The following is a 15,130-nucleotide window of genomic DNA, read 5'->3' as shown; positions in this document are numbered from 1 at the left end:
ATTTTTAGCCAAGTTTACAATTTTAAGATCTGGGATATGCCTATGGTATGCTTCTTTTGGCTGGCTACAAAACAAGATGAGCCATGTTGATACAAATTTTTTAATAGTGAAAAAAAATATTTCTTTAAAGATATAGACATGAACATTTTTCAGAGATGCGCTGCAAATTGCTAAAAAATAATTGTGTATAATTTCTTCCTCCACCTTTTTGAATTAAAAATAGGAAGGATGCACTGACTATAAGCTAATGTTTGTATGCTCTTCTCAAAGTTAATGTTTGTTTTATGTAGTATAATTCAATCCATTTCACTGTCTCTGTACTTTGCAGTACAACCTGTATTTGTTGCTATTTCCACTAATACAGAAACATAAAATATAGTAGTAACAGCCTGGATCATTGTATACTACCATAGCAGACATAATAGAAATTGCTAAACAAAGCAAAATTAATCTCAAAAATAAACATGCACCATATATCAGACAGAACAAGTAAAAGTCAAGCAATAAAATTAGCTAAGCTGCAGAAATCCAGTATCATTGAATTGGTGTTGTTAACTAACTGGTAGTAAAGATTGCAGGCAGGTATATGAATCAATAGTTTAATAACCTGGAGTAAACGTTTGTTTGCATGTTTGCTTGTTCAGATTTGTTTCTTGTCACATTACGTACTAGACGGCACAGGGAAAATAATTTTGATACTGGTGTGTGCAGGGTCTCCGATGCTTATTCATGCACTGATCTGAAGATGTCTGAGGAAAGAGTAGTGGGCACTTAAAATAATGTGGTTAGATGAGGAGAGTACAAAAAAAGAAATGGTTGCATGCCATAGTTTGAAACCATTGGAATACTAATCATGTGAAATGAAGCAAAATGAAATTGGGTAAAATATATTTAAGGTAGCACTTCAAAGACGAATTCCCTATTTACTGTTCAATATACATTTTAATAAAAAATATAAATATTACAATTCTGCTGTAACAAGATGTTACTCGATTATTATTTTTCTTTATTTTTGTACTCACTGCCTTTTCAAGTTTGATATCTTTTATTGCTTATCATACCTTTTTGTGTGGGGCTAATAGTTTAAAAGTGAATTCTGCATTTCATTGCAGACAGTATGCTCAAGATACAACATGGTCTTACAAACCTATAAACCCATCATTTAACTTAGTTGTAGTAAAGAAACAACCCACTGAAATTCAGTCATTGTGCTGACATGTGCTTTTCAAATTTAAATTTATTAAAAAGGTTGAATGAGTACGGCCAATACCATTTTAGTAAGTCACTCATGTCAATTGACCTAGATACTTGTTCTTTCAACTAATTTCGGTTTATTTTTATTAAATTTTCAAAAAAATTCTAAAAATCCTGATTTTTTTGGGGGGGTCATTCTTGGGTATTAATTGTTGCTTGATGAGGGCAAAAATAAATGTAAATGATTTTAGAGTAAGACTGCACCATAAAAAATGTGTAAAAGTTGAATTTGTCTGACTACTTTTGAAAGGCACTGCATATTAAATAAGTTACACTTTTTTTGGGCAGATTACGTTTTCTTTGTTGATCAGCAATGCACAAGCCTCCATGACATATTATTTAAACAAATGTTTTAAGTTTTTAAACTTCTTAAAACCAGTTTTTTCATATGTTTTCCATTACTATAGAATTCTCCACATGTCTTAGCCATTCTTATGAGCAGTCCTAGACAAGCTTAACTAATACCTTTTGATTGATGAACACAAAGCTTAAGGCCTGCTACCTTGTTGTAACAGCTTTGTTAGAGTTCTTTCCAGCCTCCTCATCTGCTCTGAATTAGCCACTTCTTTTGTGAGAAAACAATGACCCTTATCTATACATTTTTATTGGTATGGATTCTTGTCATGAGCATTTTGCACTCTGCTGTTATTTAGTCCAGTGTGCTCCATAACTTAATTAAATGTATTCAAAAGGGCATCATTAGCTGCACAAAGCTAAGATGCAAATCTTAGGCCCCTATACTGGATACTCATAAAACTGTTGATATTAAAAAATTACAGGAAGAAATATACTGTAAAAAACTCATGTTAGTGAACACATGCTCTGATTAAATAGACTCAATGTATCTCTAAGAAGGCACATTCAATTCTACTCTGTAGACAAAGGAACCTAATGACACATAACAGACAATCCAGAACCTCCCACAGTTTATACTGATTTTTTGAATTGTTTAAAAAGATTATAGTCATCAACTTTTATTTATGCTGGCTACATACCTGTGTTTGTTTAGCAAGTTATCGTATATGCTCAGATATAAGTCGGGTCTTGAAACCCAAAAAATCGATTATAAAATCAGACACCGACTTATACGCCCTTTCAAAAATGCGACACTTCATTATTTTTTTTTGTTTTTTCCACATCTTCTTGCCTCCTCCAATCTCACATCAGTTTCTCAGACGCATCGAATTTTGTTGTAGTTACCAATTTCTTTTGCTACTTCAATGACGTTTAATTTAAAACCAGCTTCATATTTTCTTCTGATCGAACGCTCCATCGCAGATCAGAGATGCTCTTACAGTAAAGGTGTATGAGGGTGTGAGATACAAAAAACACAAATCAGTGCAAATGTTGTTTAGGAATAGTTTGGGTATTCAGGCACAATAGAAAGAGAGAGCGACAGAGGTTAGGAGCACACGCTGATACAACGCAGTGCCGCACCCACATAGAAAAACAAGGCAGTGTGCTCCATGGGTACTCTCAGGTGGGCGTTAGCATATCATAATGTCTTGGACATTATAAAATACCAGAAATTATACATTAAAATCAAGTCCCGACTTATCCGTGGGAGAACTTATCCGCAAGTATATACGGTAGTTCTTTTTTAATGTGTTTATTTTTTCTGTTTTCGGCTTTTTGCTTTATTAAAACTTCAGTTTGTTGTGTTTACTAGATATGATGAAAATTTGGAAGTATTCAACTCACCATCTCCAACTATTAACAAAGGCCAGCAGCCTCTACGAGACCTTGTAAATCCAAATATTAGTTTAGTTGCACCCCAGGTAAGAGGTCTGATTTATTTATTTATTTTAAATGTCGTTAAAAATCCTGTTGCAAATCTCATGTATGTGTTTTATACAGATTACAGCTAGGCAATAAGGTTAAAGCTAGCAGAATTAAAGAGACTTTTGAAGATTTGTTATGTGTCTCTGATTTGAGCAGTAAAGTTTATTTCATGGAAGCTATATAAATATTTTATCTGCTCATTTTCTACAAAGAGACATGACAAAGTAGAGTATATTACATGTTTTTTAATAATGTACTGTAACTGATACAGGTCAGTACAAGAACCAAAGAACAATCGCCTTCATCAGATTTTCAAACCCCTCAAAGTTAGAATGGGTTAATAAACACTGTTACTGTGAAACAATAGACAAAGTGCCCAAAATCACAAGGAAATGAAGCCACTGTGGGCTCTTCATGCCCAGTTACCTGGAAATGTCATTTTTATTTATAATTAAATCTTTGTTCTTCCCTCTGGTGGCAGTATGCAGTTTTAGCCCTGGCTGGTATAGTAGAGTAGGGTTCCCTCTTTTTCTCATAATCAATAATCACCTTTAGTCATTTCTGTAGAAGAGTTCCTTTTTCAAAGTCACAGGTGCCCTTCCACTTTTCTTTTCATCCTTTATATGGCACCTGCATCACATGACCAGAATGGGCAGTCTCACCCTTTCCTGGATTGATCTTACAAGCCTGGGTATACCCCAGAGAATCCTCTTGAGGTGTGCCACTTCTGGTGCTTTTCCAGTTGCCACCTGAAAATGGAGAAGAATGTGCTTTGAAGCATCTGGAATTCTCAGTCCCTTTCTGTACTCCACCCCCATCTGTCACATTAGTTACACTGAAAAAACATATATATTTGTAGGGTTAACTGTTGTTGTAGAAATGCATTTGGTCATCATATACTAGAACTAAACAAAACAGTGAAGTGTATTCTTTTGGGTAGTGGTAGACGTTCATCAGATAAATGACATAGCACTTTATTTCCATAATTAAAGATAAGCAAATTTTGTAATGGATTGGCATAACATGAATAAAAATGATGTCACTTTGCTCCTAAACTTAAACAATACTTCAGAAGCTTGCCATATAAAAGTAAGCATTCATGAGTGGGATTTTTGGCCGAATGTAACATTCATATTAAAAAGGCTTTTCTAAGAACAGTATTCAAAATCCCCATGGTCAACTGTCAATATGTTACTCTGCAAGTGAGCTTTTTAATATAAAAAGCACCACCTCATGTTACAGAAAAGTGGAACACACAGTGTTAGCTGTAAAGTAGCCATCTCATAAAAATAAAGCAATACACTCAATATGTATTTTATCAGGGGCCTGTATGTGGGATAGTGGGAAATGAACGCACAAAGCCAGTTGTATTTTTCACATTATTCATTCTTTTTGCATTGAATCTGAAATTCCAGGTGGATTTTGAGAATTAGCAGCAAGTAGTTGATTTTTTAACTGTCTCAACTGTTGGCAACCGAAAGTATCATTCTGTGCCTGCTGTCTTCAATGATAAAAATTATTACAGAAACCTTTTCTGACCAATAATAAGTAAAACATTTGTTTTTCCTATCAATCTAGTCCAGCCTTTCTCTAAATCCAATATTTATCTATAAAAGGCAATATAACAATTGTGGAAGTGGGATATTCCTGTATGTCAAATCATTTTCCTCTGAGGATGACAACAATGGGTGTCGAAAGCTCAGGAATAAAAGACTATTTTAAGGCACATTATTCATTTTCACCCCTTGTGGATTTCAAGTTATAGATATGCAAACTGTACAACAGTCCTTCACTTCTGTCTGTCTATCTTCGTCCTATTCAAAAGGTTATGATCTGATAAGTTCTGGAAATTTGAAAAATCTGAGATATTTGCAGCCTCAGGAAAGAGAGGTGTGAATATTTTTTGTGACATGGCAGAAAAGAAAAGAACAGCATAGGCATCTATGAGTATTAATGAAATCAATGAAGCTTAATGAGGAGAAAAAGATGACTAGCACCATCTGCTGAATGTGAAGAACATCACAGAAGGCGATTAAGTGGTGATGACCAGGAAAGAATTAGCAGACAAGATGCTGACACACAGAGAAGCAAGAAATAATCTTGAATATAGCCTGATACGTGCTGGAAATTAAGAAAAATTTTGGTTGTGGCAACCTGTTGGCCACTTTAATGGTGAGCACAAAAGTTTATTGTAATAAAAGCCCATCTGTTAATAATCCCTCAGGACACTGAACAAATGTGTTCTGAATTCATAATTAAGTTATCACTGAACATAATGAAGAATTCTATAGTGGAAAGAAGGAAGAAGAAGAGTAACAACATCTTCTGAGAATCAGCCACATCACAGAAGGTGCTTAAGATAGAGCAGTTGAGCAGCAGGAAGGCAAAATCTGGGATACAGAATGAATTAATGAGGACTGGAGAGAAATTCATTCCAATAAACAAGCACTGCTTAGGAAAGTTATACCTTCAATGTCATCACTGTGAAGCTGATGAAAATGAAAGAATGTGTTTCCAAAAATTAAGAAGTTTTGCTTGCACTTTTACGAACCACCTTTATTTCTCAGCATAAAATGTCAATTTTTTTCCTTTATGGTTTCTGTAGGGAATTTCTTTTGTATAATAAAGTCTTTCTAAATATATAGCTCTGTGATTATGTTTTACAGTGGATGGATCCTGGCAGTTCTGATTTAATGAGGAAGTCTAGAAATGAAGAGGCCAAGGATCGGAAATTGGACATCAAAACAGAACGTAAACATTTAAGAATACAAGACAGAGAGCTGCAAGAAATGGCAGACAGTGGGTGTTGCCTCAGCATGCACCAGCCTTGGGCTTCTTTACTTGTCAAAGGAATTAAGAGGTCAGTATTTCAATGACCAGTTGTTCTTGACCTCTGACAGCTTATATCGCTTACTGTCATGGCAGAAGGAATATTGAGGATAAAATCATTTTAATTGGAGTGAACATTTGTTAAAAGTGTTTACTCCAAATTAGACTGTACCTGTAGTTTAGGAGACATTTGACTAAGCTAACACACTTTAACAGGCATAAAATCACAGTTTTATTATCAAAATAGTGACCAATAGCACAACAAACTTAATTTTCAAAGTGTGATGTACAGAGAGTCAAAAAGAAATTTACAAAAACTAGGCCACCTAAAAACAGAAAAAGCAATGAAAGACCCAAAAAGGCCGATGAACAATGTTTAAAGAGACATAAGGACTTAATATTAGTTTGAAAAAAATCACTTCTGAATAGATGGGATTACAAATATGACAACTGCTACATGTTAGAGCCTAATGTGGGCTTTAATATGTGGACACAATTTTAGAAGTTAAAGATAAGCTACACAACACAGTGACAGTGTATAGATATTGTTTAAAAGTATGATTATGAATGTTAGGTTAGTGAATTATCTCATTAATTAAAAAGTAGGGAAATTTTAAGCAGTCTAAAACTTAATTGTTTTTATTATATTAAATTGGCTTTAGAGTTAACTGTTATATTGTGGAAATTAGACTGTTCATTCAATGTGGGGAATGCTTATTATTGCCACAACATTATTTTGCATTCTTTTGATATGTGCCTGGCTCTGTGAATTTTAATTGTAAGTGCTCCTGTCGCAGGCCAAATGGAGTCCTGTCTTTGGCTCAGATCACAACGTGGGAGCAGGAGTGTATAAAAAAAAAAAAATGAAGTGGTTTTATTTTAGGAGTCCAGTCGAATGTTGTTTTTACTTAGTGACTTTTATGGAATTTGTTTTTTCAATGTAATAAAATAATGCCTAAATATTATACAAACTACAGGGACTCCATTTTTAAGTAATGTTAGTCACAATCTGTAAAAAATCTCAGGAAGCCAGCTTTGGATAGAATACAAGACATAAAGAAAGGGAAACTATAGTGAGCCATCAAGTTTAAAGGTGACACATAATCCAAGTTAAATAATATAAACCTGAAGATAACATAGATACAGAACACAGAAGTTTATAGATTGATTTTAAAATCTCGTTGTTCAACAAACGTAATCATTCCATTTTGTTGGCGAACCCCAGTGAGTGTATAGGCAATTGCATAAATTCCCTAAAAAAGGTATTTTCAAAAGGTTGTTTAAAATTGTCAAATACAAATCAGATTTTTGTGTTTATGCTTAGGGTTTTTTTTGATAGTACTACAAGATGTTTGTATGTGGATTGGGTTAATGAGCAATTCAAAACTGACCCTGAGTGAGTACAAGTATAGGTATGTGTGTGAGTAGGCCGTGCAGTCCATGGAAGTGCTGCACAGGATAGAAGCCTGACAAGAGGCCAATGTGGACTCTCAGTTTGTTTTTCTGTAATTCCGTGTTCAGTTTGGTTTCAGACCTCGTCACTCTTGTATGTATGCAGTTTCCATTTTCTCCTTCATCAATTGTTATTTTATTCAAGCTACATACTATTTCAAGAATCCACTCTGAATTGATTTGGTGTATGTGTGTTTGTGCTTACAAATAACCCTTGTTTGACTGGAAGGCAACCCTGTTTTGAGCTTATGTTTTTCTTAATTCCAGTATTACTGGAATGGGCGGTATATTCCCCTGACGCTATAGTAGAAAAATCTAGTTAATGAAAATGATACACAGCTTGTTTATTTTTTGTGATCTTTTCAAATTTGAAGGGGATTGTTGTTTTTCACATTTTGTATAATACATGCTAAACAATTTTTACCTTATTTTAGAGTTGAAGGGAGAACCTGGTACACCCCACACAGGGGGCGGCTTTGGATAGCAGCTGCAGCCAAGAGGCCAACTCCACAAGAAATTTCCCAGGTTGAAGATACATATAGGTTTATCTACAAAGAAGGTAAAAGAAAAAAAAATGCAAGAAATGGCTTTTGTTATTTTAACTAGTTTTGTCTTCTTCCCCCCCAGCACTTCCTGGTGTGGCGGAAGTGCTGGGCCCCAGGGTTTTTCAGGCACCGGGGCGCCGCCCCCTCGTTGTCTGGAGGAGGTACAAGCCTATATATATATATATATATATATATATATATATATATATATATATATATATATATATATATATATATATATATATATATATATATATAATTAGTTTCATGATAGGAAAAAAAAAAGAAAAATGTATTGAAATATTTTTAAAGTAAATGTGTGCATCTTTATGCACAAACAGTATTTCTTTATACAGGTAAAATTCCATTAGAACAAACTGCCAGGGACCTAAAAAATATTTTGTTGTAATGGAAATTTCATTGTAATGAGATTCTATACAGGGTGGTCCAGATCTAATTATGCAATTTTCATTACACTATAACTTGTTAAGTTTATTACATAGAAAATCATCTGAAAAATCCCGGACCATCGAGAAGTGTGTGAACTGACGACATGAAGAATCGTCTTTCCACCAAACTGAATTGTCCCTGCATAAATCAAAGTCATCCAGACGATCTGGATATACATAATTAGATCTGGACCACCTGGTATTTGTTGCTATAGTGCTTTCTTTAACTTGCATCCAGGTGTTTGCAATCATTTCAATAGCTTCTTTCGCGTCAATTTTAATCTACTCCCGTCTACATGTTATGCTGACGAGAATTTTTCTCGCCATTTCCTTGTGATAATAAACTTTCAGGGTGTGAATGATGCCCAAACCCAAAGGCTGAAGTCCTGCTGTGCAATTGGGTGGGAGGAATTCAACGCAAACATTATCTAAATGTGAAAGCATGTTGTGGGTAGCACAGTTATCAATCAGATCCCCCCCACCCAACGGGAACGTCACGCTGAAGTGTGCCCTGAAGCGCGATTGCTGCTGGAAGATTGTTTGTCTGTTGCTGGGGGGCAGGGCAACAGCAGGCTCATAGCGGTGCAGTGAGGTGCCACAGAAGCGAATCGTAAAAGATAGGGGTTGTGCTATAAGTCCCCTGTCTTACACTCCAAAACATGAGACTGAGTCTCAGTATGTTAGTAACACCTTTATTCAGCTTGAAACAGTAACAGCACGGTTATTGTAATGGGGTCTGCCACTCTCTTATACACAGTAGTCAGGCTGGGTTGTGACCAGTTTAGTGGCTAAGTAATCCTGTTCCCTGCATTTACAATGTTCCTTGCTTTCACCAATCGAGATCTTTTCTGTTTGATTTGGCGGAGCGACACAGCAGAGCTGTGAGCCTGCTATTGCCCCGGCAACAGATAAATAGTCTTCCACAGACGCGGTGATCGCACTTTGGGATGCTCTTCGGTTTGTAAGTCCAGTTGTGGGAGGTCTCAAGAGAGTTTAGAAACGTCACATTTTCTTGAATGAGTGCCGCATTAACAGGAATGTTTCTTGATTGAGCATCACTGAACCGCATATAAAACTGCTTTTCAACGTCTTCAAATGCAGCAGTTCACATACATTTTTAACCCAAGATTTTTCTTCTTTTTTTTGCTCAGTCTTTGTAGAAAGTTGACAGTGTCAATGGCAAAATTCCGAATTCACTGGCAATGTCTTTCTTCTTTTTGCCGCAATCAAGAGCTTCAAAAATGTAAAGTTTTTTTTTAATCTAATATGAACTATTATCGTTTTTTTGTCTGCCGTTTCTATAGGAGGGTGACAATGAGTTAAATTCCAATGGATGTTTTTCAAATGTTGACGAGCAATAAGCAAAAGGTATCACTGAAAACTGCAGGAAACAAAAACAGTACGAGGAAAGTTCAAAGAAAGAAAAAAAAAATTACAATGTTTTTAAGGATTGTTGTGCAGAACTGAGCTGCGACCACAGAGCTAGCTGCTGTGTGGATGATTCATTCAAGGATTTCAAGGTCTCTTCGTTTTAATGAAAGTCTCTGCTGAATGTAATTCGTAGGAACGAGATTTCTATAGACACGTATCATATGGGGAAACTGTCAGGACCATAAAAATGCTTCGTTGTAATGAAAATTTTTTTGTAAAGATATTCGTTGTAACAGAATTTTACCTGTATTCACAATTGTTGTTCTCTTGTTCAGTTTGTTAGTGTAGGTTGTAAATAGAGTTAATTAGATATATACAGTAGTATGTTGTGTTGTTTTATAGAGCAAAATTTGCTTCTTAGTGCTAATCGTAAAGCTTGCATATAGTAATTTTAATGGTATGGTTGAATGGTGGTGTATACGAGCGTATGATGCATCTCTCATCATTCAGCATATTCTTTTGTCTGTTACAAACCTCAACTGTTTATTTAATAATCATCTATCTATATATATAATTCACTAAGGCAAGACAACCATGGAAAGCACGCCGGAAGGGGCGTGGATTCACTAAGCCGCCGACAAGTGAGACAACTATGGCGCACGCAGGAAAGAGCCATGCCCACCAACTCCAACACCATTGGATACGACGACAACTCGCAGGGCCACGCCCACCAACTCGAACGCGATGACACAGAGAAAATGGCGTCATTTATATTTGTCTGTCGTAGAGGACAATTGTTTCTCGCGGAGGTGAATCGTCATATGCAGCGTGTGAAACGGTTTGCGAGGTGTATCCTGTGGGATCCGTAAAACAATCCTATATAACTGAGGTTAAATCACAATGAAGTAATCAGTCTTTAAAAACTGAGTTTTCGGTTACGACGCACGACCGTGTGCACCATAGAAAACTGTTTTACACGCTACATACAGCTATTCGCATCCGCGACAAACAGGCGTCTTCTTAGATGCTCCTGCAGAAACACGGAAGACGTTTTCCTGCCCACCAAAACTCCTTTTTCACCGGCCGGCGTCTACCCTCGCTCTCTAGGCATTCACACTGCCTGCCCCCCCACTGCTGCCACCGCCATGCTTCACTGTGGGGACTGTATTGGACAAGTGATGAGCAGTGCCTGGTTGTCTCCACACATACCGCTTAGAATTAAGGCCAAAAAGTTCTATATTGGTCTCATCAGACCAGAGAATCTTATTTCTCACCATCTCAGAGTCCTTCAGGTGTCTTTTAGCAAACTCCATGCGGGCTGTCATGTGTCTTGCCTCTCCTCAGTGTGTGGAGACAACCAGGCACTGCTCATCACTTGTCCAATACAGTCCCCACAGTGAAGCATGGCGGTGGCAGCATCATGCTGTGGGGGTGTTTTTCAGCTGCAGGGACAGGACGACTGGTTACAATCGAGGGAAAGATGAATGCGGCCAAGTACAGGGATATTCTGGACAAAAACCTTCTCCAGAGTGCTAAGGACCTCAGACTGGGCCGAAGGTTTACCTTCCAACAAGACAATGACCCTAAGCACACAGCTAAAATAACGAAGGAGTGGCTTCACAACAACTCTGTGACTGTTCTTGAATGGCCCAGCCAGAGCCCTGACTTAAACCCAATTGAGCATCACTGGAGAGACCTAAAAATGGCTGTCCACCAACGTTTACCATCCAACCTGACAGAACTGGAGAGGATCTGCAAGGAGGAATGGCAGAGGATCCCCAAATCCAGGTGTGAAAAACTTGTTGCATCTTTCCCAAGAAGTCTCATGGCTGTATTAGCTCAAAAGGGTGCTTCTACTAAATACTGAGCAAAGGGGCTGAATACTTAGGACCATGTGATATTTCAGTTTTTCTTTTTTAATAAATCTGCAACAATTTCAAAAATTTTTTTTTTTGTCTGTCAATATGGGGTGCTGTGTGTACATTAATGAGGAAAAAAATTAATTGATTTTAGCAAATGGCTGCAATATAACAAAGAGTGAAAAATTGAAGGTGGTCTGAATACTTTCCGTACCCACTGTATACTGGCATATTTGTGAACCAGAACTTTCAGATTTGTACCCTTCTACTTCTTGCCTGTCTGCAAGAATGATTTCTTAGCTGAAATACGTCCTGCAAGACTATGTCTTTTCAGAAATGTTTGCATGGTCAATTCATGTACTTTGTTTCCAGATGACTCTGCAAGATGCCGAGTAAGCATGTCATAGGATTTCATTATTTCTCATTGAACATTGTTCATCAGGTTGCATACAGCTTTTTTGGGTCTTTCAATGCATTTTTTATTCATAGCTTACCTAGTTTTTTTCCATTTTTGTTTGACAGCCTATACATAACACATTGAAAATTAAGTTTATTGTGCTATCGCTCACTGTTTTCCTTTTTGATAACAAACTACGATTTTATGCTTGTCAGAGTGTATTAGCTTAGGCATTCCCAAATGTCTGCTCAAGGCACACCATTATTTGTGGTTACCAACTAATTGATAGATTTATATGTTAAATTACATCTTAAGCATACCTGTTCTGCTAGTCACTACCTTATTAATTTAAATAAGAGTGTACATTTGGTAGAATGTAACAAATAATTGGAGTGGTTGTATTGTCTCAAGGAATGGTTTGACGGATAGACCCATGTTGTTGTTGCTACCATCTTGCTAGATATCAAGGTGTTTTTTGGAAAGCACAAGAAATTAAATTAATTGTATTACTATTTGTAAGTATTTATTGTGGTACTAGCCATGATACCTGTCAAAGACAGGTAATAGAATGATCAAAAAATATTTTCTATCTCTTGCCCTACATGTACATTCAGAACCTTTCCTCTATATTTTTGTGTGTCTCTTCACCGGCTCTCCGTCTCTCCAGCACGTTCCTGTAAAGCCTGCTGCTTAGACTCAGTTATTATTTTCTAGCCACCTTTCTCGTCTCCTGTCCAGTTTCATACTTGCTGTCTTTGAAGGCCACTCTTTCAGGGTGCCTTATATGCCTTTATTCCTCCTTGTACATCGCACATTCACAATTCCTCTTTCATTGGGTCACCAAAGCCAAACTGCTCTGAGGGACTGGACACACAGGGAAGAGAATTCATGAGGTGGGGTTAAAGTCTTATTTATTGTTTGCATGCTCATCATTTCAAGCCTGCATATGCTGGCTTCATGTCCAAACATCTCTTAATGGCGTTTTCATTGGATAGCGACGTTTCAGCCAGTTCTCTGGCACTTTTAGTATTAGCCTTGTATTTTACTTGTAGTGATTCCTATTTAAATGTGTGTCTGGTCAAACTTGTATGTGTGTAAATCGGAGACCATGGGTCCTTTCTTCTGACTGCATTGCGATGTTCCAGTATATGTGTTACAAGTGTTTTTGGTGTTTGTCCCACGTATACCGCTGAATATGTATTACATGGTATGCTGTAAACAGCTTTCCATGTCTCTGCTGCTGATTTCTGTACATAGCGTGTTTGTAGGCTTGTGATCTGCTTTGATGCCTGCTCTGGACAGGATACATGCTGTACCTTCTGATGCCCTGTGATGATAAGGAAGTGTGTGCCAGGTGGGATGGGGCATCAGGTTGGAGTCAGTTGTTTGCTCGGGTCTCCTGCTGAATGTCTTTGGGTAGCCGTTTGATGTGAGCAGTTGGAAAATATAGTGTCTTTCATTCTTTTTAGTCTCCTTGGTATTACAATGGGTGTGTACTCTTTTGAACAGAGTCTTTACACACCTCCATTTATGAGATGATATGTGATTGCTAGCAAAGTTAATATTTCGTCTGCATAACATTCCTTATGATAAATACCTGTATCAGAGTGGCGTCGTTACCTCTTTCAATGGATATGTCCAGGAAATCAATGCATCAGTTTATTTCTTTTTCCGTAGTAAACTTGATCGCAGGGAATACTGCATTGATGTGGTTGTGAAAATCATTCAGTTGGTCATTTTTTAATATGACAAATGTGTCATCAACATAGCTTATCCGCAGTTTTGGTGTGTACCAAGTTAGAGACAAGCTTTCAAATCGCTGCATTCCCAGTTCCACCAAGAGTCCTTATAATGTTGACCCCATTGGCAAGCCTTCTTTTTGTCTATAGTATTTCCATTTAAAATGAAAGTTGAGTTTTCCGGCAAAGTGAAACTAGATGCATTATATCATTCGTGACCAGCTTTGTTTGTGTCCTTATGGTGGGCCGTTTGTTTAGCTTTGTTTGTCGAGTTTCTGTTTCAACAGAGAAAAGATAACTCAAGGATCCTGGCCTTATAGGCAGGATTTCAAGGAAAAAATCCATATCTGGACTGGCAAATAAAAAGAAAGGATTAAAATGGGTAAAGACCACAGATATGGCACTTGTTTCTAAAACTACAAACTTATCCTCTTATTTAGTTTTGCATCTGAGCCTCCCCCTTCATATTGTGTTCTGGTTAGATTTCACTTGCCCTCGTCTCTCAAGACAGGAATGTTGGTTTCTTTGCAGTCTATCAAAGGGAATAACAATAATTTTACACAAAGAAAAAAGACTGAAATGTTTGTTGAGAAAGCCGTTTCATTTTGTCCATTTTTTGAACCCAGAACTGTACTTTGGGAATGCCAGTACCTAGATGAACAGAATAACTGATTTTCAGCAATGCTAATGCAACTGCAGAGGTTTCTGTAACAACCAAATCACATGTACAGTATGTATTTGGACACTGAAGAAATGGCTGCTGAAAATGGGGTTTTGAAGTCAAATGTGAATAATACATGAAAACATCTGTCATTTTAAGCAGTAATAAGCATTAGAAACACTAGTAATGTATTGACTATACTTTTAAATCAATTTAATGGCATATTGATTAAAAAAGTATTGATTTCTATTAAATACATAAAAACCTCTGGGTGTGTCCAAACTGGTAGTGAAGATTGATGTACAGCCTATAGAAACTATATTAAGGTGTATATACTCGTATATTCAGGTTGATTAGTTAGCTGCTCTAAATTAGCTGTGTGTTACGATTGTGTCCTTCAGTACACAATCACACCATCCAGTCAAGATTCCCGACAAGGGGTTCAACTCATCACTGCATGTTAGAAGAAGGATGGACATCTGCATGGATTGATGAATGACAATCATCCTTTAAGTATACTTGAGGTTTCAGCAGTTGTTAGAAGTAAAAGTAATTATTTAGGATATCTGGTTTATCAGTTCAATTTTCTAAAGTACTTGCATCCTTAAATATGCAAAATGCAGATTACAGCAGATATATTACTGATATGTATGGTGCTTGATTCATTTAATGTGTTTCTTTAATTTACAAATGGGTGTTTTAGCTTATTGGGTTCAAAGGTTCAATCTGTTGAGTTTTGATTAAAGAAGCAATTTATTTTTTATTATCCCATTCCTTTGCTATTTTTTGTTT

At 36.7% G+C, this 15,130-nt stretch overlaps 1 protein-coding gene across 3 annotated transcripts in view; it reads left to right on the top strand.

Annotated features, from left to right (window-relative positions):
• The window catches only part of trip4 (thyroid hormone receptor interactor 4), a 47,741-nt gene that overhangs the window by 16,112 nt on the left and 16,499 nt on the right, over nucleotides 1-15,130 (top strand). For all 3 annotated transcript variants that reach the window (XM_039773472.1, XM_039773471.1, XM_039773473.1), the window contains 3 exons: nucleotides 2,924-3,032; nucleotides 5,703-5,896; nucleotides 7,752-7,876. In XM_039773472.1, the coding sequence (XP_039629406.1) occupies nucleotides 2,924-3,032; nucleotides 5,703-5,896; nucleotides 7,752-7,876 (428 nt within the window). The remainder of the gene's footprint in view (nucleotides 1-2,923; nucleotides 3,033-5,702; nucleotides 5,897-7,751; nucleotides 7,877-15,130) is intronic.

This window comes from Polypterus senegalus, chromosome 12, assembly GCF_016835505.1.
Source record: "Polypterus senegalus isolate Bchr_013 chromosome 12, ASM1683550v1, whole genome shotgun sequence".
NCBI classification, from domain to species: Eukaryota; Metazoa; Chordata; class Cladistia; order Polypteriformes; family Polypteridae; genus Polypterus; species Polypterus senegalus.
This window is presented reverse-complemented; position numbering and strand designations above follow the sequence as displayed.